Below are 24715 nucleotides of genomic sequence, written 5' to 3'. Positions count from 1 at the left end.
CTCTAGGGCCCTTTCTTATAACTGCACCCCAGACACCTTAGAGGGGCCCCTAGCTCCCAGCCCGCAGCAGAGGTCCCAGCGCGGCGGACAGACCCCCTGTTCTGCTGCGGGTCAGTGGGCCCACTAAGCCTGCGGTTCGAGGCCACTGCCCGCTGAGGATAGGTTTCAGCGCAGTTCGCTTGCGCGGCAAAGTTAAGGGGGGGACAGGAAGACTCACTAGGCTGGCTGTACACCAGATACGAAAGTTGCGCGTCGGAATTATACATAGATGGATGAATGCATGCGGCAGAGTGAAGGCGCCATGCAACTTCAAGAGAACAATGAAGACGCCCAGCTCGACCGCAATCTACGTCCTATGACTAGGAGATCACCCACGCAACAGCCATGAAAAAGGCCTCCCCCTCTACTGAACAGAACCACAGCATTAGGGAGTCCCCGCGCAGCAGGTGAAAGCCACGGGGGCCCTTATTTATACACCAGTGCTGACCCAACGATTTGTCCCTCGTGCGCCAGAACTTCACATCGCACCAGGCAAAGGCCGCCTCCCAGCGAATTAGGTGGACCCGCCACAGGAAGACTTGATTTTCACGCTCACAGCTTCCCACAGCTAGCCTGCTATCTAGCCAGCCCGTGCTGCTCCTATCTAGCCAGGCCACCATGATGCCAGAGGAGCGTTACTCAATGTATGCCATGCTGCGGCACAACCTCCGCAAGTAAGATGGTGAAACAGGCTACCTCTAGCAGCGTAACACGACCGACCATGGCTTGCTAAAGCTACAGCCAGTCAGATTCAACCCCAGCTAGCCGGCAGGACCGCAGAACGCCCAACGTTGTTGCATCAGGCCACAAGTATTCACAGGAGGCAGAGAGCAAAATCACACCGGCGACCTTAGAATTTTGGCTCTTCCATTTTAAACATGTTCCGGAGTGGAGATGCCCTAAACCGTAATCGCTCAACGCTTGGACGCCCCATCGGGCCGCCTTTCGTTCATCGCGTCGATTTGCTTAGCATTCTGAAACTTTTCTAGCTCTGCGGTGAAAGCACACACGCTTTAAAAGCCGAAGGCTTATAGTATGCGCTTGAACCAGCCGCCTATATACAATTTTAAGGAAACCCCCTCGCAGCGAGCTGCCTGCTTGTGCAGGTATATCTATGGCGCAAAATCCAATTAAAAACCGAGCTATAGCTAGATAATTCAAAAAAAGGATATTCTCACCGTTTTGAAGACCCTGCCGTCCCTGGATAAGGAGCCCTACTGGTATCCGGTCGCCCGGTGTGCAGCCCTTGAGCTGCATGATCAGTTCATTCTCTTCCCTGCAAGACAAAATCCGATAGACAGCAGGCCGCGATATGCGTCACCACCTACGAAGCCCCCGACGCCAGTAGCGGCAAATAGAGCCACATCAGATGCAGGATGATGTGAAGGAACGGGCTCCCTCCCGCTCTTGCCGTCTTCCCGGCGTGTATGTACACATTGGTCAGCGATCACATACCTTATGGTCTTGAAGACACGCATCAGACGGCCAACAGACTGAACCTTTCGCCGGAGTGCCTCCGCACGCTCACGGCTAATGGGTGTTCCAGCGCCTGAATCAATATTCCGCATATATTTCGAACTAGAGCTCCAAACCCTGGTGTCCTTGGATACGGCCTTGTGCATTTCAGCTCGCAAGCCTTAACGCCATGCTGCAAAGACAACTCGCTAGCCAGCTAACAGCAGGGCAGACCCCTGAAGTCTAAGCTCTTGAAAGCACTCACTTGGTGGCCGGCTTCGTGGAGCAGGGCTTTCATCAGCCAGTACGATGTTCGCATGCATGATCTTTACTATCTGGCAAGAGGGCAACGGCACGCGAATGCAAAACTCTGGATTCGTGAGCGCAACCCTTCATCCCCGAGACCTTCCTTGAATGCACGCCTTATAGACCCCATAATTCATGCCCTCACCTCAGGGGGCAGCTCAATGCTGTCGATTTCCTCGTCATCTTCTCCTTCTTCTAACGACGGGTTCAGGATACCATAAAGCATCTCCGTTACTGCACCACAAACCCTAGACCCTAAGCTTTCCCGGAGATGAGGAGCAAGGAAGCCTCACATGTATCGATAATAGCAATAACACCTGAGGCCTGGAAACCTCCGCACTGAAGCCTAGGAGCTGCAAAAGAGCATGTGCCTGACTGAAGCTACGGGGTCAGCGCTTCCAACCTTTTTCCGATACGAAGGGAATCGACCAGGTAAAGATATCCATGAAGTTCGGAAGGTGATACGGGTGAGGGCTGTAATTGAACTGCTGAATGTTCAGTGTGTTATTCTGCAGCAACATTAGAAAACAAAGGAAATTCCCTGCAGCTGCCGTTCGTGGGGTGCCACTGCCACCTTCATACCCCCTGATGGGCAGCGCACGCGTGTGTGCGTATAAATAACAAAGAGCAGTGCGTAGGAGGCCTTAGATAGTAAGCCATACCCCCGGACCAAAAAGCGTTCAGGAGCCTCGCTTGCCGAGCACCAGCGAAGTTGTCTCACCTCAAACTTTAGAACAGCACCTTTGTTGTTGTACACATCACAGTAGTTGGGTGCAGAAAATATCGTTATCACCTGTGCGCCCAAACGCCAAACCACCGTGCAAACGTTAATCTGCTCATTGCAAACTGTAGGAGAAGCACGGCTCCCTAGGTTTCAGCTCTAACCCCTGTAGTGCCGAGCCACCCTCCTGGTGATGTGCTTACCGTGGGAAAGCCTGTTTTAGAGTTTGTCTGATGCATTTTATAGCCCTCGAGCTGGGCTTCATGGGCTCTCAAGACTGAGAGTAGACCGTTTCGGTCCAGAAAGGAACTGGCTGCAGTGTATGCAAAGAAGAAGGAGCAGCCCCTCACGTCATTCGGAATAAAGGCACCTGCAGGCAAAAACATCCGTTCGATAGGAAGAGGGACGCTACTTGAGAAAGAGCACAACTCATACTACCGCCAAACTAGCAACACTTGCGTCTACACCATACGCCGCATGCGCCTGAAATTTTGGGGTATGTCTACATACCATCCGATCCCTGAGCGAGCTGCATCCCGCTGTCTTCCTTAGTTTCATCCAAGGGATCCGCCCACAGCAAATCGCAGAACAGTCCCCCGCGTGGAGGTTCCTGAAATCTGTTAATGCCTCCTATCTGACTCAGCTGATTGCACACCACCACATGCCCTACAACTAACGGTACATGCCTCTTCTTAGAAAACGATTCCCCCGCGGAAAGTGCCGCTTGCGAAAGAAGCGTTGCAACATAAGATAAGCACGTGAACTACAAGCAAGGTACCAAGAGGGGGATCGCTTACCACTTTCAGCTCTGGGCTGAGGCCCCCATGGAGCGCGAGAAACTTGCCATTGATGACTGCCGCGAGGGGCAGCGCGTCGAAGGCCTACCCATCAGGGAGCACCAACAGATAAAATTACCATTGAAAAGCAACGAAATGTGCAAAGAGCCACAGAAAAGCACAACCGAGCGGAAGAGCTGCCGTCCAGAAAGGAGAAGCTAGTGGCTCGCTCATGAATGGTGAACTGCCGAAGACACCTAGAAAGCAGAATGGCGATGTTAGAACAAGGGGCGTGCGATATTGTCATACAGCCAATGTTAATGATGCGGCTATGCGGCTTCACGGAAGTTCTCCCTAGTTGTTTTCAGCCCACCTCCATGAAAGCGTAGTAAACGTTCATGTCGTATTTGCACTCGCATTCATCTCGGAAGTTAAAGAAAGAAGTCATCTGACGGCATTCATGATTTCCCCTCAAGAGCCAAACCCGAGAGGGATGTGATAATTTAATCGCGTACAGCAACAGCAGAACTTCAATAGAGAAACTGCCTCGATCCACATAGTCCCCCAGAAATAGGTACCTGCATCGAAACCCTAAACAAACGATTCCCCCTATAAACTCTGCGATGCATCTGTTTTTGCGCTACCATCAAATTTATCCATGGTATGCACCTGAGGAGATAGGGAGCCTATAAATGCGGAGCTATATGTAGATATAGATACATATATCGAAGCCCTAGGAAGACCCCCTAACCGTCAAAAGGGCCTGAGATTCCTTATGAGGAACATTGAAAAGTTGGTCTAAAAAAACTACACAGCAGCCTCACTGTGTGGTGTCCGGATCGCCTCCAACATCGAGAAGCTTTAGCAAATCGTAGTATTGACCATGAATATCTCCCACCACTGAAAAGACGCACACCAGGCCTGTAGAGCTGAAGGTAGCACGCCCTCTGCGACGCCTAAATATTGCGCCAGTGTTTCGTCTGCTTCCCCGAAAAATTGGCTCTATCGCGCAGACGCCACATTCTTCCAACAGAGAATCCCCAAACAGTGGACCCTACCGGTGATGGGGTCGCTGAGCCGGAGCAGGTTTGGCTCGTTGCTCGTGATTTCTGTTACTTTGCGGATGATTTCCAAGCAGTCCTCCTTCCATACACGACCTTCGCGCTGCAAGTGGGCGCGCAGCTCCTGATGCATAAGCACAGCGTGATCGCAGTCTTCAGACTATGACGATCGTGGTGGATGCCAAGTTCAAAGCCAACCGTTCACATCCTCCTGCCGAGGCACAAACCCCAATATGAGGTTTTATCGCATACCCTAGACACTCATAGCCCCCAGCTAGACATATATTTACATGCATACATTTGAACGCAGATAGAAATATACACAGTGGGTGGCGCGCCTCCTGGCGCAAAGATGGGTTGCATGTTGGTGACTGAAGCTCGATAGTGTGCTTTTCCCCGTGACTTCCCCTGGATGGAGGCCTGGCCTGTTCTACTTTGGCTTGTTAGGGTCTCTTTAAGGTGCTCGAATGAGGTGCGTCGCGCATGCGTCCCTCAAGAAGTGGCTCACCCTCCAGTCGGGCGGGTTGTCTTGGCCCCGGGGATAGAGAACGGACTCGGATAGGGGTTTCGCTGGCGGTGGCTGCACAGAGGTAACAACTCTGTCGTGTTTGGGATCTGAAAGAGGCTCCATCCTGATGTAAGTTATCCTGGGGGCCCCCACGGGATCAGAGGATGCAGGGAGGGGCCCCCGCCTCTTGGTGGGAGGACGGACACTACTGCAACGCAAAGAAATGAGTGCCTAGCGCTGCTGCGACGGGCCCCCCCCCCTCGTGCACTCTGCGCAAGAGTAGGTACTGCACGTGGTGGTGCACCAGTACGGAGGGAATGGGGAAAAGGCTTTTCAGGGGCCCGCACGCTCCAGGTTCGTGGGAACTAGGAGGCTTTAAAGATCCTACGCGCAAGGGCTCAACCACGCATGAGGGCGGACGTGGTGCTACACTGAAGTGGGGCTCCTGCGCCCCGCAATGGTTCAAACGCTGCTGGTGCAGAGGTCGAGCTGAAAATACACCGCAGGGCTTGTGCCGGATAGAGCATGCAGCACTGGGCTCATGATCGGTCAAAAGCTCAACCCGCTAAGTTTAGGATGAGCTTGCAAGAATCAAAGAATAACAAAGAAACAAGTTAAGGAAACAAGATGGGAGAAACTCGAAAGAAAGGCGTGAGGGAGCACGACCTGCTCTGGTTGCTGCCGTGATGGACCGCAGCAACCCGAGCAGCAGTCAGAAACTCGATAGCCCAGTTTTAAAGAGATAAGCACTTACTCACGATTTACAAACAAAAGCAACCAAAACAAACCCCCACACACCTACGAACGCTGCAGCCGCAGCCCTCCCGAGCGCCCGCTGGACAGCTACCTGAGGTTTAGGCTTTAACGTTTGGGCTTTCATGAGCCAAGACAAGTCGGACGCACCGACAATACCAGCGGTTGCACAGAACCACAAAACTTGAACATCTTTATTAGGCCGGACACAGCACTGACACACACCGGATCGCTACTCAAAAACCCCAGACCGGGAGCCTACAGCCAAAACCGCATGCCGAAACCCTGTATTGCAAGTACAGTCGTGATTTTTTAATTAATGCCCAGGGCCTTCATTGGCATTGGAAAAGCCAGCGCGCTCCCAACCCCGAAGCCACCAGTGAGCCGGTGAACGGACTCGTTGACACTGAACGGACATGCGCAAGGCCGCATATCCCTATACAGCTGCTTGCTCCCTAAAGCGATTTTGCGAGCAAAGCCTGCGGTCAGCGGCAAGTCACTTCCTAGCAGTTGCACACTATCGGTAAAGAGAGAATGCGCAGCTAAGTCAGTCACCAAAAAAGCCCTGAGCAGCTGTACTAGAACGAAACAATCGTCGAGTCTGCGAGGCACGCCTCAATCGAACTCCCTGGCCCTCAGGTCAAGTCCTTTGGGCGGGGTGAACGCAACTACTTCTCGATTCCCGGGCGAATTCATACCCAGCGAAAACTATGTCGGTCCCGCAGGATATTGCAACCTGAAAAGGCCCCGCAGATGAGAGTAAATATTGGTCGCCTGAAAAGCCCGAGTCATCGATGGTTCGTCAGTGCTGTCTCTGCGTACGAGTATAGTCAGCTGGAAGCACCGATATTACAATAGTGAACTGTTCTCGCTACGGTACCTTTGACGTCCTGGTGGGCAACTAGCTATCCGATCACCGGAGTGCTTTGCGTAGAACCAGTAACTGATTCGCTTTATTGCCATATGGTCCAAGAGTAGTCTCGCTAGGCAACTGAAACGGACGCCGTGGTAAAATGCCAAAAGCCAAAGTCGCAGCATACCCCTAGATAGCGCCTTCTGCGGAAAAGCATCTCCAGACCCTTAGAGGGTTCTTTGAAGGGCATTCGCCAGCCCTTGTTTCCCATTGCACAGGGGGCCCTTCGTGACACCCCACTGTTTTAGGATCTCTAGGGGCCTTCGGTGATCCTACAACCTCCACCAGCCAAGAAGCTGCTTTAAGCATCTGTGCGTGGAAGTGCGCGGCAAAAGGTTGTAGCGTACCAAGGGTATACGTACCAGTACAAAAGTTGGCGAAACTGTTGCGTTAGTGTGGGCTGAGGTGGTGAGCAGAACACGCCCCCTATTGCGAGTTGCGTCTTCGAATAGTTCCCTTGCCCTGTTTGCTATGCCTGCTTGCTCAATTGCTGCTCTCAAGCGTTCCCCGCGGGTTTACGGCCTGTTGTGATGGTTGCTGGGAGCGTGGTTAATCACCCCGTATTGGCGCCTGTATTCCAGCATATCCTCGCGGTGCCTGAGAAGCTCCTCTCTCTTTCCAGCATCGTGTTCGCTCTCCATCAGCTCATCAAGAAAGCAAAGTAAGTCTCCGAATGTTAATATAGGCAAAACCTTCGTGTTGAACTCAAGTCCTACCGCTTCTGCAGCTGATAACTCGCTGCCTGAGCACAAAAATACAGCAAACAAATACAAACCACATAACCAGTGGCCGAAATCGGGGAAGTCGCGGAAATAGAAAGAAACCGTGGTAACTCATGAATGGACCACTACGAAAGCCTCTCGCTCTGGAGGCGCTTCGTCCGCCGTTGTTCAAATCCGTTTCTGGTTGTGCATGCATGTGATGATATATATTGAAATTCCCCTTCCCGAAGTCCGTTAAATCGCCGTCTTAGCGAATTCTTACCTTCCCTCTTCTCCTGCCTGTCAAGCAGAACCACTAAGGCCACCAATTCCGTGCGGCTGGCAGCAGACTGCAGCTTTTTGATTCCACTCCGTAAAGCCGTTCCAGACGTCAAAACGTCGTCCACAACCAGGACCCTTGGCCCTCGCCCTTCCTGTGAGCCCCCTGAAGAAGAACTCCCTAGAGGAGGAGGAGACGAACCTTGAGGAATAATTCCTCCTGCAACAGTGGAATCCGATGACGACCCACCTTCGCCTACCCGATCATTAATGGCCACCATATGCTGCCCGTTTGTGAGCAGCTCGCAAGCGCCCACAAGACAGCCCCCTTCCCCATGATCCTTTTCTTCTTTCCTATCATAGATGAAAGGGGCCTGCTGTCCATACCGTGAAGCCAGCACAAGAGCGGTGCAGGTGGCTAGTGGGATGCCCTACAGCGCCCACAAGCAAAAGATTCAAACATGCACTCTGCACAGCAAACTCCGCTCATCCTTAATATTCAACTGTGAGGGGCACCGCTATTAGAGAGTTTTAATCTAGGACTCAGGGTGTAGGGCTTGCAATTACTTTGTACGCCGGTCCGAAGATCACATCGTATTGGATTCTGCTTTCATAGATGCATGCAGCGTAGGCCTCAGCAATGAGTTGCATGCACCTGCCGTCCCTAAACCTCCCAACATCGAAGAAGAAAGGGGAGATCCGACCGCTTTTAAGCGTAAAACGGCCAAACAACAAGGCGCCGCATTCATGGGCGGCGTGCAACAAGGCACGCTGGGCTGAAGTCAGCCGTGGCGGGCTCACTGACGGGGATGACATTCCGACGCTTCCAGGGGCGCTAATAGTTGCAAGGTTTATGCCTTGTTGGCGGCTGTAACAGAGTCGTCTGCTGCTGTAAAAGTTACCTGTAGATGCGCTGCTCCACGAGCCGCGTTGCACGCAGAAAAAAAGTCAGTGCCCCGGTCCTACACGCTTTTACACAAACTCTGAAAGAGGCCAACTTCTGAGGGAGCCAAGCGCGCAACAACGAGTAAAAGAGCAAGAAACGGATGCGGATACCCGGGGAGAGGCGTCTAGAACGCCTGGTGGAAAGCTCGTAGTACAGCACAAGACCAATGCCACGTCCTCAGGCCTAGATCAAGTTTACTAGCTCCACACAGTCTGTGTTTCCGTCCATTTTCGGGCTGAAGGCTTTCCTTGTTGCGACTGCTTCCCATGGGATTGCTGCCGCTCTTTCTAAGCCTTCAAAAGCGGAGTTCTTCCAAGGTAATAGTGGAGGAACCGCCGGTGAAAGAGGGACGGGATTCCCAAGAAAAACCATTCCGCGTCCATCTATTAGTGCCACTAGTAGGTTTGAAAGTATGGGGCTGTCGCAAAGGGATCAGCAAAGCCATTTTATGTCATGCATGCATGCCTGAATGCGTGCATGCATGGATCAGGTTGTTCAATTGTGTGCAGCTGTTGCATTTTGAGATAGAAATACAGTGCCTTTGTCCCCCGCAATTCGTTAAGTGCCCTGTTTTAAGTTGGAAGTACTCTTTGTGCTAGCGGGTCCCTTGGGGTTTGCGGCAACCCTTTATATCTGGAGGCTGCCTCCCATCGAAACCCCACATGTCGCTTAATGGGCTCTTGCGAACTCAGGGTGTCTGCACCTCGCATAGAAGGCTTTTAATAACTTATTTTTCATGTGGGTCCTCCCGGACGTCTGAAAGCTGCTGGTCTATGCAGGATCGCGGATTTCACAGTTGTATGTGTTGAAGTGGCATAGGCTTCCCAGCCTTCAGGATGCACACTTTTCCATTGGCTAGCTCAGGATGCTCAGTACCCAGAAGAATTCCAAAATTTCACGGGCTGGATCTAGATATAGTCACACTTAGCCTGTCAAGCTGGAGGGTCGGGGCAACTATCCTTGTGGTGGTCTCCTCTATATGTAACGCTGCATACAAGGAATCCCTAGCGAGATAATTAGCTCCAGACCCAGTGCGAAACGCAGGAAAAATTTGTCAAGTGTGTCACAAAAAAATCGCTCTTCTTTCCTTGCTTGTGCCCTTCAGGGTTCTGAGAAGAGGGCACTGTTAGTTGCACATAGCACCTGGGGCAGACGCACACGAATTCGAGTTTCTTTGTATCAAACTAACAGTACTATGTAACAAATAACATCTGGGAACAGACAATCAATTTGTCAAACTTTGTGTCAATTCGTAGTTGAAAATAACTAGTGTAGAAGAAACTGATCAGGGCCATCGGAGCCCATTACACCTTCAAATCCGCCACATTGAAGCACATGTTTCGTGTTCCGTATCTTTACATCGAGACCAACTGCGTACACGACAGCGGTAATATACCATTTAATGGTAAATCCCCATGCATGCAAATGCGAAAACAGCGCAAAAGAGGAACAAAGTAGACAACAACCGCTAAAAATGAATCAACGGGGAGAAAGGCGCACGCACTAGCTACTAACGAACGAAGACCTGAATCAACATGACCGGGGCGGTGCCTGGGCTAGCGGTCGTCGGAGCACTAAAATATCTGAGCCTCGGGCTATGTAAAAGATTTTAAAATGTGCAAAAGGATTCGAGGTTAACACTAGTTCTTCGGCGTCTTCGTGCTCCGTAGAGCAGTCTATGCATTCAAATTTAGCCGTTGTATGCCCTGTAGTGAAAATCAAAGCCTCGAAAGGGGCGTGAGGATGATAGAGGGGCAACCAACTCGAGAGTGCCTGCGAACAAAATCGTCGTGCAGAGAACACGTTGACAAAAATTACCGGCAATGTTGCAAACAACGCTTACACATTGTAGCAGCAGTTGAAAAATAGTGAGCGCTGGAGAAAGATAATAGCCAAGGGAATGCGAAGACCGTACATGACAACAAGCCTTTTCAAGCAAGCAAAGCCGCTAGCTCTTCCTCAGGGGATGGTGCCCGCAGCCACACCGCCTTCCACCAATAATGTTGGCGCTTTCCATCTTATTTACTAGATGCTCCTCTCTATTGCGTCCTCAGCGCTTATTGAATTTAGACTGCGGCAAATCTACACCTCCTTGTGGGGCCTTTGCCTCCGTTCGGGTCCGTTGCCTGCGGTAAAAAGTTCGCGAATAATTCAATGAGCATTAAAGCATTCCTAAAACCCAATATTTATACTTTCTTGGCGCCTCCAGAATATAGGAGAAGCAGTCGACATTGGAAAGAGCATTGGCTCGTGAGTGAGTGGCCACTGGTTCTAGCCAACCTATCCAAACGCCTCTTAATCAAGTCACTTTCTGGCGCACCTCATAAAGCCTATATCCACCAGAATCGAATCTCCAACACGAGAGCCACGCTCGGCAACCGCTTCATAAATTTCCTTTGATAACTTCTTGAGCTTTGGGCATAAATTCGCGGGCACTAGCCGGCTGGTGTCTGAATCCCTGCACTGCCAAGGGTGGCTGCTGAAACCGAACCACGAGCTCAAGACTTGGATAGGAGAGGGGTGCCTCAGTGGAGACCAGCAATTCTGGAGAGCAACGAGTAGACAAGTTGTTACATAAATACACTCAGCGCAAGGAAAAAATCAAGCCAGGATGTTGGATTTGTGCAATTATCGAGCTGCAAATACTGCACAAGAGTGCGTCTGATGTGCTCGGTCAGCTTAGCTGATTCAGGGTGGATACCAATGATCATATTATGGGCAACGCGCACGCGGGCCAAAATCCACGCCCTAATGCACTGAAGAGCTGTGGATATTTAATTATGATGATACTGCCGGGAAGTCCGTGAGCCTTCAGACATCGGTGAAAAACGTTTCAGCGTGTTCTTGAACCACGACAGAGTTGGGCATGGGGATAAAGTGAGCAAGATTGCCGAGTGTGTCCAGAGCGACGTAGATTCTGTTGTGACCCCGAGCTTTTCAGAGCTGAAGCGTTCTGCGAAAGGTGAAATTCAGGTAAGTTGTGCGGCTTTTGCCGCTGACAGTGTGGGCACAACCGAGCACCCCTCTCAGTTGACTGACGCATCTTCGGCCCCCAGAAAGGCCATGAGCTTTTCATTGTAGCATTAATTCAACCATGGTTGAAAAGAATGTTTATCATGTGTCTTGCGCAAAAGAGCATTGTGCACTGAAGTTGAGATGTGCAAACGACGTAGTACATTTTTGTAAACCACAGCATATTATTCTCAACGTGTTAGGGTCTTACCCTTTCACCATTCTGAATTTTTGGCAAAAGTAGCTGATGCATGGATATCAAAAGCATGGCATTCACACGATGTAGACAAAAAATATCGATCATAACAGACAATAACGGCTGTACCACACAGAAGGGAACCACTTGGGCATTGAAGGAGCGGGTCGGCGACCACGGTGTTGGTGCCCCTAATATTGTTCACTCTCTAGTCGTATGTCAGGATGCGTTCATGCCAGTTAACAACTGGAAGACTACCAACGGCCTTAAAACTGTTTGTAAGGTACATTCAAGGTCAAGGGTCTGTCTGGACAGGAAAATGACCCCCATGTGCATAGGGTGAGCAGATTCACGCCCCATCACATCCTACGGAGTAGGATACCTGAGCTCTGTTTCGGTGGAGCACTGAGAATAGCATACACCACTTCGATGTTTTGGAGCCCTTGGGAAAAGCAGCGCACACCGCTGCATTAGTAGCACAAGCTATTGAGGAAAGTGACGCTCCTGGTCGGGAAGCACAAGTTCCGGAGAAGCAAGACCGCCTATAAGCATCCTTGATGCGGCATCAGCCTCCTCTGCCCAGCTCCCATACTGTGGTTTCATAAATATGTCACTTGAAGGACCGGCGATCCCAGCAAATCTTGGAACTTCGATAGAAGAATGCAAGCCCAAAGATTTTCCCGACGTTGTTGCGAGTGTGTAGAAGCAAAGGCTACGGCTTGCTTGTTCCACATTTTTGCTGATTTAGCTCAATTCTTGCAGCCGAAATGTGCACTCCTCGAAACACATTTTCTCTAATGGGAAGCAAACACTTTCGTGCTTTTACAACCGACTGCTTGCCCTGCAGCAGCTGAAATGCACGCTTAGGTGCTGTAGGGGCTGTTGAGCGGTTCGGCTGAAGACTAAGACTTCGACGGAGCCCTTCATCTAACTTTCCTTGATAGCCTCATCAGAATACCGAACAGCTTGACGTTATGGCTCAGTCCGGGCATCAGCGAGTTTAAGAAGCATAAAGAAGTGCTCGATTCTACGTGTGCGAGTGTGGAGTGCTGCTTTTGTGCCTATTGTCGCGGTGAATGACGAGCGGTGTCTGTGCAGTGGTATGCCGACTAGACTAATATTGCGGTCATATTATCAAGTAGTTCGCCAATGTAAGCCATCTGGATTTGCTGACTTACACAAATGCCCTTCACCAGCCAAACGCCAATGAATACTTCCCACCTCCCGTCCATTCTCCGCACTGGCACTGGGTAATGCCCCAAGGTAAATGGCCGATTCCTGCACTTTGCTTTTTCCGACAAATCAACTGAAAATCTCTTCTTTGAGCTGTAGGGGCCCTCGATGCCACGAGACATAGTTTGGGGGTTTCCCGAGGACTAGATCGACAGAATGCGGCTGACAACCAACGGGTGCCCAGGCTGCAGGCCGTTCATCATTGTTTAGCACATTCACGAGGTCCCCATGATGTATGCCTATTCCTGATGTTCCTCGACTGAACGTTGAATAGAATACCTCTGCTAGAGAACCTGTTGCAGAGCAGCAGGCCGGAATACAAGCCCAGAAACGTCTCCTTATATTGCGCTGCTGAGTAGCCCGCATGAAGCCTCTGCGTCACTACGTAGAGGCATCGGCTTCACTCCTCTCATCAGGGATAAAATGCACATTGTAAGATTCCAGGAGTCGATTATACCCTGCAGGCAGACGATATCCTTTCCCTAAGTACATTCACATTGGAGTGCTAATCCTCCCAGTAAACGTGCCACAAGAGGCACCAACTTCCCTTCACCTGGGGGAAGCAAAACGAGGTACGTAATCCAACGGGCCGATGAAATCCTCGAAATATGTGACAATCCTCACGGCCGCCCTACTTTTCTGGTCGGCATATCCTCATCGACGCATCCATACACATCTTAGCTGACAAGTCACGGCATTCTACCAGCTATGGAACTACGGAGTTCACATGAGCTGGCAGGTGGGCCTCTGCCGCCCCACCAGGCGTTGTGCCACCTCCAACTCACGCCGCCAGGGCAATCGACCTCATCCTATTGTCAAGAAAAGAAAGATGAGCAGGTTACCAAATGGCTTCATCGATTCCAGACATGTTGTAGGGTGACCTGACATCCCACTCCGTCTACCGCGGGTGGAGGAGTGGCAAAAGCTTCTCGATCGACAAAGTAACGCTAGCCACTCTGAAGGTCCATCTAATGCCTCCTTCAGTCGATACTTAACATCATACTCTATTCAAAACTTGATAGATTATTTAGTATTTCTCAAAATACCTTCTCCTACGCGCCACCGCACCTCTTAAGCATTCCAAGTACACACAGTTGCGCATTAACTGATTGCTTCGCCTGTTCGCATATTTAATTTATCGTAGAGCCCTACCACCTCGTTACAAGAAGGCTCCGTGTTGAGTGCCTTGGCTCCAGGTGCGTAGATAAATCGACATATTGCAGTAGAAAGTCTCAGCCACCTACACAAAGTGTCTCCCTACGGAGGCTAGGAGTGCTACAAACGCAAGCATACACGCAGGAGCACACAATTCTGCTCTTGCGGTCTACCATGTAATCAGGCTAGCGGAAACCTAGGAGGTGGCGTACGAAACTTGCTTGGACAATCATACGACGTGCATCAACCATCCTCATTGCGAAACGGGTAGGAAACATTGCAGCCCCTTGTTTATCCATAATACGAAGTCGATGAAAATGGGGCCGCAAGGAAGGACTCGTTTCGGTATGATCACACCTGTCTATTCTTTAGGGTAAACGGAAAAAACCCGCTGGTGAAATCGGGGAGAAGTCTGCCCCTCGTTAAAATTATGGGGTGCAGATAAACACGATCGAGGCCAGTGCTAGTTTACGAGAATCGCAGCCCCAATGGTTCGCCATCTGTCTCCCCAAGCGATTCGCCAACATAATTAAAAGATAAAAACGCAAAAGCATGGCTGAGGCAGCAAGAGGGGCCTTCGGGGGGAATGACTTTGCAAAAGCAGCAGCGAACAATGCACTTCTCGCCTCGTTCTACCCGCGAAGGTGCTGCACCCTGGCCCCCACCCTCCGGCCTGGCCCCTCCCCATGCATGACGCTCCCTCGTATCTATTCTGTCACCAAGTTTTCCTGATGAAGCAGAGGCGCCTTCTTAGTGATGAGCAACCAACGGGCAACGAACAAATTGTAATATGCTGTAAGCAGCACGACTTTGAACCCAAAAGCCAACCCTTGGTCACCAGAGAGGGGATGCACTGCGGAGTCCATATGCAGCTAAACGCATGGACTCTAAGCACATTCACCCGCCTATCCACTCCAATGGCGGCGGCCCTGTAGAGGCTACACGGGGCCTCATATGAGGCATTCCAGGCCCCGGAGGGTGTCCAACGGGGGGCCCCGCGGGGCCCCCTTCTACTGCCAACTTCGGTGAGGAGTCCAGCTGGAGCACCGAGGGCTCATCGAAAGACAGGCTAGGCGCACCTTGACATTCTTGCTGCCGCTGCAACCGCTGCTGCTCTTGCATATCCTGAAACACCTGCAGGTGCTGCTGCAGTTGTTGTTGCTGCTGCTGCTCCAAGGCATGCTGCTGTAGTGGCAACGGCGGCTGAAAGGGCATCCCACAGGTGCCGTTGGTCGGGGCACAGAGGGGTGCTGTCGAGCGAGACGATGCAGAGGCAGCAGCAGCATCTGCCTCACCTGCATATGATTCCGCCGCCGCAAATGTACTGATACCGCATGCGGAAGCAGAAGCTGCTGATGGCGACTGCGAAGTATCCGCTGCATCGACTGGGGCCCCGCCCGTGAGGCCCTCTATGGGGCTGGCCGACAGATCTTGCTTGATCAATCCGTCTGACTGTTCAGACGTTTCAAGTTGAGAGAGCCCCTTGATTTGGTTTTGCTGCTGCAGCTGCCCTTCTTGCCCCTGTTGCTGCTGCTGCCGAGTCCTCCACCAGGCCCTCTCCACTTCTTGCATGAGGCAGGGGGCAAGCTTAAGTATGTTTAAAGGCTTCCTGATAAGGAAGGAAATCAACGCTCGCACTTCTGCTTCTGTTGGAGGTCCTTCGGCGGCACCGATGGGCCCCCTCAGCTCCATTGGCTCATTCTTTTGCTGTAACGGCAGCCACTGCGCATTTTGCATGCACACTCCCTGAGGCGTCGGATATGGAGCACTCGGGGGGCCCACAGCCTCCGTAAAGGGTAGTACACGCGGCTGAAGGCCCTGATGCATTGCAGGGGGCCCTGAAGGATCAACGTGACCAATTACACCCCCCGAAGTATTGCTCATGAAAGGTTGGTGATGCGAAGTGTATGGTGCATACGCTGGCGCTGGCGCCCCCCCTGTAGTATGATTCATGGCGTTGCTCATCCCTGCTCCTGCTGCAGCTCCCGCAGCTTCTGCTGCCGCTTCCGAAGTTACTCCTGGAATTTGCTCTGTTACTTCATCTTTCACCTGTTTTCGGCTTAGTCGTGGCCTCTTTCTGCTGCTTTTTCTGCCTCTCCTTGAACAGGCAGTAAACGGAGACGAATCATCCTGGGCTTCTTCAAATTCATCTTGATGGCTCTGATCTTCCGTAGCTGTAAAATGCGTAGCAGGGACCTCAACCGACGACTGTTGCTCACCCACAGCTCTTGGAGCCTCCATAGAGTCCTCCAAGTAACCACCAGGGATTGGCTCCTCTGCTAACATTTGCATCAAAAGACACACAAAGGAGGCCCCTCCTTAAGATATGTGATGAAACGAGGGCAGGCACACCATAGGGCCAGTGAAAAATGATAACCCTGGGAGAAAGCGCACACACCAAGGACCAAATATGAATGGACGAAGGTGCTGCGCGGTGCGCCTATTGCTTCAGCTGCACCCGATACCACTTCAAGAAGCAGGCATCCACAAAGAAGATCAATCGCCCAATTCCCGCAGCTCTGGGACCACGAGGAGCCACTGATCTAACAAGGCGGGGTCCTTGGGGTTAAGGCTTTAAGGGAAATCATCGAGCCGTGTGTTTCAGTATATGCATTGAACAACCCGCGAAGTGCGGCTGCCTTTAGAAGCATCTCATACGCATCAAAGCACACAGGGTATACTGAGAAACAAACTCTGCTGATGAAAGTGGAAGACCTGAGGCACGGCTTCCCAGCGATTCGACTGGGCATCATCCTAGGCAGAGTGCATGCTGCCGCGTGCAGCACTAGAGAAAGGAATCAACCATTCACTCGGAGGCATACTAAAGGCATAAATGATACAAATAATGGAGCAGATGGAGTGAACCAGGTAGGGAGGAAGATGAAGGGGAGAGATGTAGAAGCAAAGTTTGGGGCCCTTGCTACTCACAGCCCCGTCATGCGCCCGTGGGAAACTCAGCAGGGGCTAAATCAAGAAATAAAGGTCCACGGCAAAAGACCCAGAGAAACACCAGTATAAACATAATTACGCATTAAATACGAGAGTACAGATTGTATGACTCGAGTTCTGAATGTGTTTTGCGCACATGGCTGTTGCCTACGCCAGGTGTGTGTTGAGGTGTATATGGGTGTGAGTTTGGTGGCGTGTATTTGTGAGCGCTCAGCGTGCATTAATTCCCAATAGATGCATTTGCTATTATTTTAAGCACTAACTCATAACAGCAGTGTTTAAGTGGTTCCTGCCATTCCGGCTTCAGTCCATCTCCCTCGTTTATCTATCGATGAAGCAGCGAAACCAAAACATACCCCACTGCGCACACCACCCTCCCCTCACAATGGTTTCGGCGCATGTGTCGGATTCGTCTTCCTCTCGTTCTACCGCTTAAACTCTTGGTTTTTGCATCAGCTTCATCTTTCTGTCACTACTAGGCAGTTCACCGCATTGTTTTTGGCGTGTTCCCTCGTTTCTGCACGGGAGCCGATTCCTGGGTGAGCTTTGGGGGGCATCCAAGGTTGTGCTCACCACTCTAACCCTTTCACGTTTTCTGCGATTCTACACTCTTCAATTCCGCAAAGATGTTGGAAGCACGACTTCAGAACGCGGTGGTACTCAAGCGGGTCTTTGAGGCCATGACGTGTCTCGTGAGCGAAGTAAATCTGGATTGTGATGAAACCGGCCTAAAACTACAGGTAACTCACTTCTTTCTTCAGCTTGGCTGTCACTTTCAACTTTCATTTAACGCTTGTGTGGCAAGCCTGCCACTGCTTTCAATCCCACCTTTCCGGTTCCAAACAAAGTTCTGGCATGTATGACACATAAGAGTGCATCATGAACGAATTCCCAAGAACCACGATACTATGGCAAATTTAATGCATTCCTTCACTCTCTCCTTGCTCTCTCTGGGTTGCTGCAGTCCATGGACCAGTCTCATGTGGCGCTGGTTTCCCTGAAGCTCGAGGACGTTGGCTTTCTACACTACCGCTGCGACAGGCCGAGATCGCTTGGGCTTAACATGGCTTCGGTGGTGAAGGTATTCAAATTGTGCAGCGGACAAGACACAGTGTCTGTCCAGAATGAGGATGAAGGAGACTCGATTACTTTCGTTTTCGAAAACAACGGTGAACTTCCACTGCCCGTATCTTCACTCTCCCCCTTCTTCGTTTACCTTCCTCCACCCTGTCCTTTTACCCCTTTGTTGCAGCTGCTGTTCTTCATCCTTATTCTCCTTGCTGCACTGAGGCGTGTGCGTTATCGACATGCCGCTGTCTGGTTCCACCGGTCTCCTCTGGGACAGCCCCGAGGGCATGTGGCTTGTTGTCCGTGTGTCGATAGGAAGTGGTATCAAGGTTGATTGCCTCTGTAAAATTCAGTCCGTGTTCAATGCCGGCATTTGTGTTGCAGCGGAAGAGAAAACGTCCACATTTAGCCTGTGTTTGATGGGAATAGAGCAAGAATCCTTGGGCGTGCCTGACGAGGAGGAAAGCGATGTGGTGATCACCTTCAGCGCGAAAGAGTTTGCCTCCGTTGTGAATAATCTAAAAGAGTTCAGTGATTCCGTGCGGATTGATGTGGATAAGAATGGTGTAAAATTCATTACAAATGGAGACATTGGAAGGGGACAGATCGTACTGAAACCCAGAGAGGGTAACTCAGATGATGATCTTGATGTAGGGGTGGATATCAAGGTAAGAATCCTCCATATTGTAGCGCATGCATGTACCCATACATATGCAGGAGTCTATTTCCGCTCTTGGGCCTTCTGCACAGGTTGAGGGGTATTTGCACGTGAAACTCATTGCTTTAGGGTTCCTAGAGTTCCTTGGCAGCTCTGGCGAAGTATTTGCTTACAGTGGAGTGCATTCTTGGGTATTTCTAGATAGCTGTGAAGGTTTTTGTCAGTCGTGAAACGCATATACTCCTTATGTGGTATTTGTCTACGCTCTGCAGGTCAACCATCCCGTGAGCCAGACGTACGCGGTGAAGTACTTGGTGTTTTTCTCAAAGGCTGCATCTCTAAGCAATTCCTGCACGCTCTCTCTAACGGCTCATCGACCTATTGCTGTCAAGTTTGACATATTGGACCCTATTCAAGGGGAAAGCCGCAGCTCGGCCCCTAAATTAGGACACTTCAAGTTCTACTTGGCTCCCAAGATGGACGACGAGGAGGTTGACAACATGGCTGCAGATGACATGCAGGCCGAGGAACCTAAGGCAGAAGGGCAAGTCAAGCCGGAAGAAGATAGAGAGGAATAAGTTCGTCTTTGGTCACAGCAGCAGCGGGATTTGAACTCGGGGGTTCTTCGGCACCCCTTTGGATATGCTTGCTGGGCTGCTCGCCATGCAGCGGCCAGCGAGAAGGGAAGAGGAATGGGAAGGCAAAGGAAGGGACACATTCCAGGGCTCCAGTTGCAGTCCTCCCTGCAAACCACTTCGCCTCTTTGATCAATTGGCCAGGCTTGCCTCTTTTTCATGGTTGCGTAGTTACTGATAAATTCGCACAGGGGCGTCCCTAGCTAGAACCTTGTCGGCTACTAGCCACATGGCTATAAGTGTAAACGAGTTGTGTAGTTTCTTTAGCCACCTGGCTAGCTCGCATGTACTAAAGGAGCATTTAATTTGATAAGCCTATAGAGAGCTACCTAATGGGCTACCGGTCTGTCTTCGCCAGCTGAGTGGGTGGGATGCGGCGGCACAAGCGTTCTTCTGCATTTATGGGTTCGCCGTCAAAGAGTGTGAAACCCAAGGGCACTGCGACGTGCCCTCTCTAGGTGCTTCTGCTGGAAGCCATAGTTGCTTGCGGGGCAAATTAGCAAAGTCGGGATGAAATGTTTATCGGCAGTTTGGTGGCACATGCACGCCTCGATTGGCGGTGGGTTGACTGTATCTGGGAAAAGCCTACGAAGAGCTAAAATTTAGGTACTCCTTCTGAGTGACGGAACACTTCAGGCTCCCAGGGATGCCTGTGGGCACGTTGGAAAAAGAGGAACCATCGTCTACTAGGCTCCCTTTCTGGTGTCCGCTCTTGATACGTAATCACGACCAGTAAACACAAGATGAAGGGATCATTTCATTTTTTTGATCGTCCCTGCTTCTACTTGCCTCTTCTGTATGCATCTGCTTTGCACAATTCCTACACCGGTTTTAAGTATTTGTTGTCGATACCGCGTTTTCGCTACTCAGCTCGTGCTGCGCTTCAATGCTCCTTCAGCATTTGAAGCAGAGCACCGCAAGCTCTCCCTGGTAAAAACACAAAATATGCGAATCCTCCTGAGGATCAAACAGAGATTTTAATCAATATGAATGCAAGCGGATCCAAAGGAAGGGTCGTTCACACGACGGGAATATGTGAACAGGGGTGCTTTCCGCAGACTGCTAGATAGAGTATCTTCTAAAGACTTGCATCTCGGTGCATTTTTCTTTCAACTAATACGTCGAGTGATTCGCCCATATTTGTTGTGCCTCCACCGCATCAGCACAATTCATCTTGACTGCAGTGCACAAATAGATGCATGTTGTGTTCATGATATCATTTTTTACTTGAGCATCCACTGCATAGGCGAAGCCCTCCCCAATAATGCAGTGCCATGGTGACCCGCAGTGCGCGTCCAGTGTTTCCTTGATCTGCTTTGCTACAGCCTGAAAGAGTTGTACAACCAAACACTAAGTGCCACGATTCCATTGATGCCTAGGCTTCGGTTGTGGAGTTGGAATCTGTAGTTCCTTGCTAGCCAGACAAAACAGAGCATTTCAAGATACACCGAAATATACGCCTGTAGGAGCATTTTTTAAGCTTTTGGTGGCTTATAATAGAGGCCACTGGATTGGACACTGCGCAGCAAACGAACCTCATAGTTAGGGGTGGGTCCTGTCGAGTGCTTGTCTATTGCTGTTGTAATTACGTCCATTACTTCTTGCTGTTGTTCCTGATTTAATGAAGAGCTCTGAAAAGGCAGCCAGGCAATGCCAGAGTCTTCCTTTCCTCTCTTTGATCAACTGGATAAACGCATTTCCCGTGGCTCCCTTTGTGTGCTCTTAGTAAATCATTAGTTCCCAGTAGACTGTCTCTTCACAGCACCAGTTGCGTGGAGAAACTTGCTACAAAGCATCACTTTAGTCCTCCCTCCTTTATTTAGACTTTTTTCAGGGGTGGCAGTACCATATGGTGACGGCATGAGGTATCGTGGTGCGTTGAAAAAGTATATATACGCGAGCGGAAGAAGAGGAACATACAAATCCATAAGCAAGGTCGAACAGGGAGAGCCGTTAGAAGAAAGACCAGGAGGATGGTATAAACAGCAAGGAAGAATCCAATATACAGAGATCGACAGCTAAGAGGGCTGCCACGGAAAGAGACAATTTTTTTCCGATTCCTGTTGGCGCCTTTCCTTTACTTCAAGAGGCATGCAAGCAACACAATGAAAAAGCAAGAAAGAAGAAGGGAAGAAGACGCATTACTCAAAAGAGAGGGGCAAGAAAGGCAACGTTTTGTTTGTCTCACGTAGGCAAGAGGTTTCATCATCTGCACTTGCAGTTCCTTGTTCAAAGGCCTTCTTGACATCTTTTGCCACACCCACCCAAGCAGACTATACCTCAAAAAACCCGGTGATCTAGAGTCTTAAGCACTTCCAGGAGTTTCCGATTTTAGGGCTAAAAGGTGATTTTCAACGGCTGCAAAAAGCCAGAGCACAATGCACGCAAGCAATCTGTGTTCTCTCTTCCTAAGATGCACGAGGCATCCTGAACAAAGCTGCCTACTCTTCACACTAGAAAGATATGCGAATGTTGCTGCTTATGTGGGTATGTTTTATCTTGCCCCTACAGCGCAGAGAGCAAGTTAATTCGCGTGAAAGTGCATGAAGCAGGCTAGCTTTGGTTCCCCGTTCGGGCTTCAGCTAGAGTACTCGAGAGTAACGATTTATTCAGAGTCGTTGAGGCGCAAAATGAAAATAGGAGATAAAGATAAACTTGTCAGATTTCTGCTGGCTTCTGTGGGGGGTGTGCTTTTCATAAGGTCACCTAGTGCCGTAGTCCTGAGGGGACAGGAAGAAGGAAATAAAGGAAACAGGAGGGAAGGAAAACTTTGTTTCTGATAAGTTTACGTTTTACTTGTTTCAGAGTCAGATGCAGCTAATGCGCATTCCAAAGGGGCATGTAAAAGCCACCATTACCCTCTTTACGTGGTCTATCGGTTGAGGTCCGGGGCTTTGGCAAGAAAGGGGGCACATACGGTGGATCTCCCTCTATATTTTCATTTTGAGGGCAAATATGCAGACATACTGTCAATGAAACATAGTAGGCATGCTTTCCTTTATGTGGGAAACTCCGTTGCATAGCGAAGACATCGAGGGAGTGGCTCGGAGAACAACAAAGAAAGGGATAACAAAAATCCCTCTCCGTTTCGCCCTTTTTAAAAATTAAGCACCTCTCCCTCCGACGTTATGTCTGCTTGTGTACAAGCTCTCAAAGTAGCCTGTCCTCTCGGCTGCAGTGTAGCAAGCGTGATAACAGTAGCCAGTCTCTTTACAGCTGATCCGTGGTTTCGAGGCTCCCCCGAACGTTGTTTCCATAAGACGGTTGCCTTTACTATGGGCATGGGCAGGATAATTAAATGCGAATCTCTTCCACCTTTATATTCTTCCCCCCCGCGCTAGGCCTACCCCTCTGTCGCCAAAACGTGTCTCTTCGCCTAGCACTAAGATTGAAGCAAACAAGAGGCGACTAGGGATGGAAGAAGCGCAGAAGGGATAGATAAATCCATAATCGTTCCCGCGCGGTCCGGTTATGGTCTGTACGTGGTGAAAGGGGGGGCTTAGCCGTACAACTGCAGGAAAGGGAGGCTGTAGAAGGGAGGGCGGGGCAGCGCGGCACAAATGAAGAATAACGCCATCTTATTGCGTTCAACCTTTCGTTCCGCTCTACTCCCATGCAAGTAAATATAGGCTGCTTGGGTGCCGTGTCGCTGAGGGTGTAACATTCTTTTGGATCTTAGCGTGCCACCCCACAGATTGGAGTCGTTTCCTCAAAGCCGCACCAGGGAGACGGCATTTAAAATCTCGTGGCATCCTCTTTACTTGTTGGGCAATGCACTGCTGCAAGCCTAATCCCCTATGAATGAACCTCAAATGCGCGTGAGGACGCAACAGAGGGAGACAGTTGGTCAGGCTCTGGTACGGAGACGAACGCAAGCATTGTGGGCGAGAGGGGACATGGAATCGAGAAGCAAAAAGGGCGGGTATTTGGGTGCCAGGGGTCGCTCAGCGCTAAGAGGCGAGAGGGTGGAAGGCAGCATCTAGGCACAGGGAGTAGCCTTCGAAAAGAGGGGCCCATGCAAGGGCAGACTCGGCATCCACAACAAAATGGACCTCCCCTTTTCGGGAGTACCGTGGTCTCAGCCAAACCCCAGGGGTATCCTCCGAAGGCGGTAATTTGAAGACGATACATGAATTCCACTCCTTTTAATTCTTGATTTGAGTACGGTCCTGCTCCCACTGAGAGGGGCACAGTCCCTTTTGCTGCAGCGTTTCAATGATATGCAACAGGGGTCCCTCATCTGAGGAAACAGTATAAAATTTTGCGGCATTCAAGGCTTCTGGCTGCGCGTCCGCCACGGCCACAGAAACTCCTGCCTGCTTGAACATAGATATATCATTTTCCGAGTCTCCGACAACTAGCGTCTCCTCTATTGGTATGCCGAGATGCCTAGACAGTTGCTTGAGACCGCACCCCTTGTTGTTCCCTTTCGTGCACAGTTCAAGCAGATCAGCGTACGGCATTGTAAACTCCACAGCGTCACCTAGCTCCTGCTCGAGTTCTTTCCTTAGCGCTAAAAGGGTCGAATTCGGCTGCCAGACCATGACTTTATTGAAGCAGTGGCTGTAAAAACGGCTCTCATTCTCGAGAAGAATGGGCTTTGCCTCTGCGAAACTATCATGACAGATAAGGCTCCACGTATTGTATTCGATACAATAGCTGTCTGCCTCTGTTAGCCCAACCGTAAACCGCAACATGTCTCTAGCCTTTAAAGCATCGAACAGCCGTTTCTGCAGATCAGGAGAAACGGGCGTGCACGCTATCCGATCGCTCTCACTAACCCCAAAAACAACGGAGCCATTGCAGTACACTCCCGGGCATCCATTATAGTCCATGAGCTTTAAATTCTCCTCTCCCAGGCCTTGAACAGCGGACAGGCGACCTCGGCCAGTCGCAAACCCGATCAGTATGCCAAGCTGTTGCGCAAGCGTGAACCCGCGAACGTTGGCCTCCACCACCTTGTTGCCATGGTTCGTGAAGGTGCCATCAAAGTCTGACAGAATCAGCCGGATCGGCCTTTTGACAGATAGAGAAGACAGTGGAGCAGGCATGGGGAACGATGGAAGAATGAGCACGGGAGATACCCTCCGGACGCTACACAGCGATAGCGTTGTTGCTGCCGTTGGTCGTGTGCAGTGGTCGTTGCCGCTTCGTCAACGGACCCTAAGCATGATATTCTTGTGTCTTTTGTGTTATATGAGGAAGAAGCAGAACGAAAGTGTAGGCGAATAGGGAGCTCGAAGCATGGCACTTGCCTCTCAGTGGCGAGGAGGGCAAGAAACGGCCACTGAATCAATGGGGGAATCCCACAACGCAGGGAAGAATTGCAATACCCACACGCCTTCGCTCAA

General features: G+C 50.6%; 6 protein-coding genes across 6 annotated transcripts; 1 reads left to right on the top strand and 5 right to left on the bottom strand.

The window, feature by feature from the left end:
- Window positions 1-953: 953 nt before the first annotated feature.
- LOC34621094 (serine/threonine-protein phosphatase 2B catalytic subunit) lies at window positions 954-4989 on the bottom strand. The gene is made up of 14 exons (XM_026335038.1): window positions 4867-4989; window positions 4356-4482; window positions 4122-4197; window positions 3841-3875; window positions 3319-3374; window positions 3032-3164; window positions 2725-2891; window positions 2522-2593; window positions 2204-2309; window positions 1946-2034; window positions 1760-1829; window positions 1495-1588; window positions 1218-1315; window positions 954-1030 (listed from the first exon to the last, which is right to left on the bottom strand). Exons 1-14 carry the CDS (start codon window positions 4987-4989, stop codon window positions 954-956), a joined length of 1323 nt encoding a protein of 440 aa, XP_026190823.1.
- Window positions 4990-6661: 1672 nt separating this feature from the next.
- On the bottom strand, window positions 6662-8328 carry LOC113146745 (orotate phosphoribosyltransferase-like). Its single transcript, XM_026335018.1, has 5 exons — window positions 8080-8328; window positions 7511-7943; window positions 7130-7280; window positions 6895-7027; window positions 6662-6841 (listed from the first exon to the last, which is right to left on the bottom strand). Exons 1-5 carry the CDS (start codon window positions 8326-8328, stop codon window positions 6662-6664), a joined length of 1146 nt encoding a protein of 381 aa, XP_026190803.1.
- Window positions 8329-14951: 6623 nt separating this feature from the next.
- LOC34621095 lies at window positions 14952-16340 on the bottom strand. The gene is made up of 3 exons (XM_026335016.1): window positions 16044-16340; window positions 15306-15839; window positions 14952-15092 (listed from the first exon to the last, which is right to left on the bottom strand). Exons 1-3 carry the CDS (start codon window positions 16338-16340, stop codon window positions 14952-14954), a joined length of 972 nt encoding a protein of 323 aa, XP_026190801.1.
- A 1289-nt stretch (window positions 16341-17629) lies between these two features.
- Window positions 17630-19307, top strand: LOC34621096 (proliferating cell nuclear antigen). Its single transcript, XM_026335037.1, has 4 exons — window positions 17630-17743; window positions 17968-18172; window positions 18456-18739; window positions 19002-19307. The coding sequence occupies exons 1-4, from the start codon at window positions 17630-17632 to the stop codon at window positions 19305-19307; spliced, it is 909 nt and encodes a 302-aa protein (XP_026190822.1).
- A 951-nt stretch (window positions 19308-20258) lies between these two features.
- LOC34621097 (dynein light chain 4, axonemal) lies at window positions 20259-21612 on the bottom strand. The gene is made up of 4 exons (XM_026335015.1): window positions 21553-21612; window positions 20900-20995; window positions 20592-20690; window positions 20259-20321 (listed from the first exon to the last, which is right to left on the bottom strand). The coding sequence occupies exons 1-4, from the start codon at window positions 21610-21612 to the stop codon at window positions 20259-20261; spliced, it is 318 nt and encodes a 105-aa protein (XP_026190800.1).
- Window positions 21613-23509: 1897 nt separating this feature from the next.
- LOC34621098 (sugar phosphatase YidA) lies at window positions 23510-24415 on the bottom strand. Its single transcript, XM_022734323.1, has one exon. The coding sequence runs from the start codon at window positions 24413-24415 to the stop codon at window positions 23510-23512; it is 906 nt and encodes a 301-aa protein (XP_022587474.1).
- Window positions 24416-24715: the final 300 nt, after the last annotated feature.

The sequence above is a fragment of the Cyclospora cayetanensis genome, unplaced genomic scaffold, assembly GCF_002999335.1.
Source record: "Cyclospora cayetanensis isolate NF1_C8 unplaced genomic scaffold, CcayRef3 CcayRef3_contig_57, whole genome shotgun sequence".
Classification (NCBI taxonomy): Eukaryota; Apicomplexa; class Conoidasida; order Eucoccidiorida; family Eimeriidae; genus Cyclospora; species Cyclospora cayetanensis.
Note: the sequence above shows the minus strand (reverse complement) of the source record. Positions and strands in the feature narration are given on the sequence as shown.

What these genes read in the sequence shown, in the direction of transcription:
- LOC34621094 (XM_026335038.1), bottom strand. Translation starts at nt 4,989, where the DNA reads ATGGAGCCTCTTTCAGATCCCAAACACGACAGAGTTGTTACCTCTGTG. An exon ending in CTAAAACAGGCTTTCCCACG is followed by an intron (nt 2,594 to 2,724) that starts GTAAGCACATCA and finishes TTGGGCGCACAG; the next exon opens with GTGATAACGATATTTTCTGC. An exon ending in ACGGCAGGGTCTTCAAAACG is followed by an intron (nt 1,031 to 1,217) that starts GTGAGAATATCC and finishes CTTTCACCGCAG; the next exon opens with AGCTAGAAAAGTTTCAGAAT.
- LOC113146745 (XM_026335018.1), bottom strand. Translation starts at nt 8,328, where the DNA reads ATGTCATCCCCGTCAGTGAGCCCGCCACGGCTGACTTCAGCCCAGCGT. An exon ending in GGAGAAGAGGGAAGGTAAGA is followed by an intron (nt 7,281 to 7,510) that starts ATTCGCTAAGAC and finishes CTGTATTTTTGT; the next exon opens with GCTCAGGCAGCGAGTTATCA. An exon ending in TTTCGCCAACTTTTGTACTG is followed by an intron (nt 6,842 to 6,894) that starts GTACGTATACCC and finishes TTCCACGCACAG; the next exon opens with ATGCTTAAAGCAGCTTCTTG.
- LOC34621095 (XM_026335016.1), bottom strand. Translation starts at nt 16,340, where the DNA reads ATGTTAGCAGAGGAGCCAATCCCTGGTGGTTACTTGGAGGACTCTATG. An exon ending in CGGAAGCGGCAGCAGAAGCT is followed by an intron (nt 15,840 to 16,043) that starts GCGGGAGCTGCA and finishes CCCTTTACGGAG; the next exon opens with GCTGTGGGCCCCCCGAGTGC. An exon ending in CTGCATCGTCTCGCTCGACA is followed by an intron (nt 15,093 to 15,305) that starts GCACCCCTCTGT and finishes TCGGTGCTCCAG; the next exon opens with CTGGACTCCTCACCGAAGTT.
- LOC34621096 (XM_026335037.1), top strand. Translation starts at nt 17,630, where the DNA reads ATGTTGGAAGCACGACTTCAGAACGCGGTGGTACTCAAGCGGGTCTTT. An exon ending in AAACCGGCCTAAAACTACAG is followed by an intron (nt 17,744 to 17,967) that starts GTAACTCACTTC and finishes GGGTTGCTGCAG; the next exon opens with TCCATGGACCAGTCTCATGT. An exon ending in TTTCGTTTTCGAAAACAACG is followed by an intron (nt 18,173 to 18,455) that starts GTGAACTTCCAC and finishes TTTGTGTTGCAG; the next exon opens with CGGAAGAGAAAACGTCCACA.
- LOC34621097 (XM_026335015.1), bottom strand. Translation starts at nt 21,612, where the DNA reads ATGTCAAGAAGGCCTTTGAACAAGGAACTGCAAGTGCAGATGATGAAA. An exon ending in GACCCACCCCTAACTATGAG is followed by an intron (nt 20,691 to 20,899) that starts GTTCGTTTGCTG and finishes CAACTCTTTCAG; the next exon opens with GCTGTAGCAAAGCAGATCAA. An exon ending in CCTATGCAGTGGATGCTCAA is followed by an intron (nt 20,322 to 20,591) that starts GTAAAAAATGAT and finishes TTTGATCCTCAG; the next exon opens with GAGGATTCGCATATTTTGTG.
- LOC34621098 (XM_022734323.1), bottom strand. Translation starts at nt 24,415, where the DNA reads ATGCCTGCTCCACTGTCTTCTCTATCTGTCAAAAGGCCGATCCGGCTG.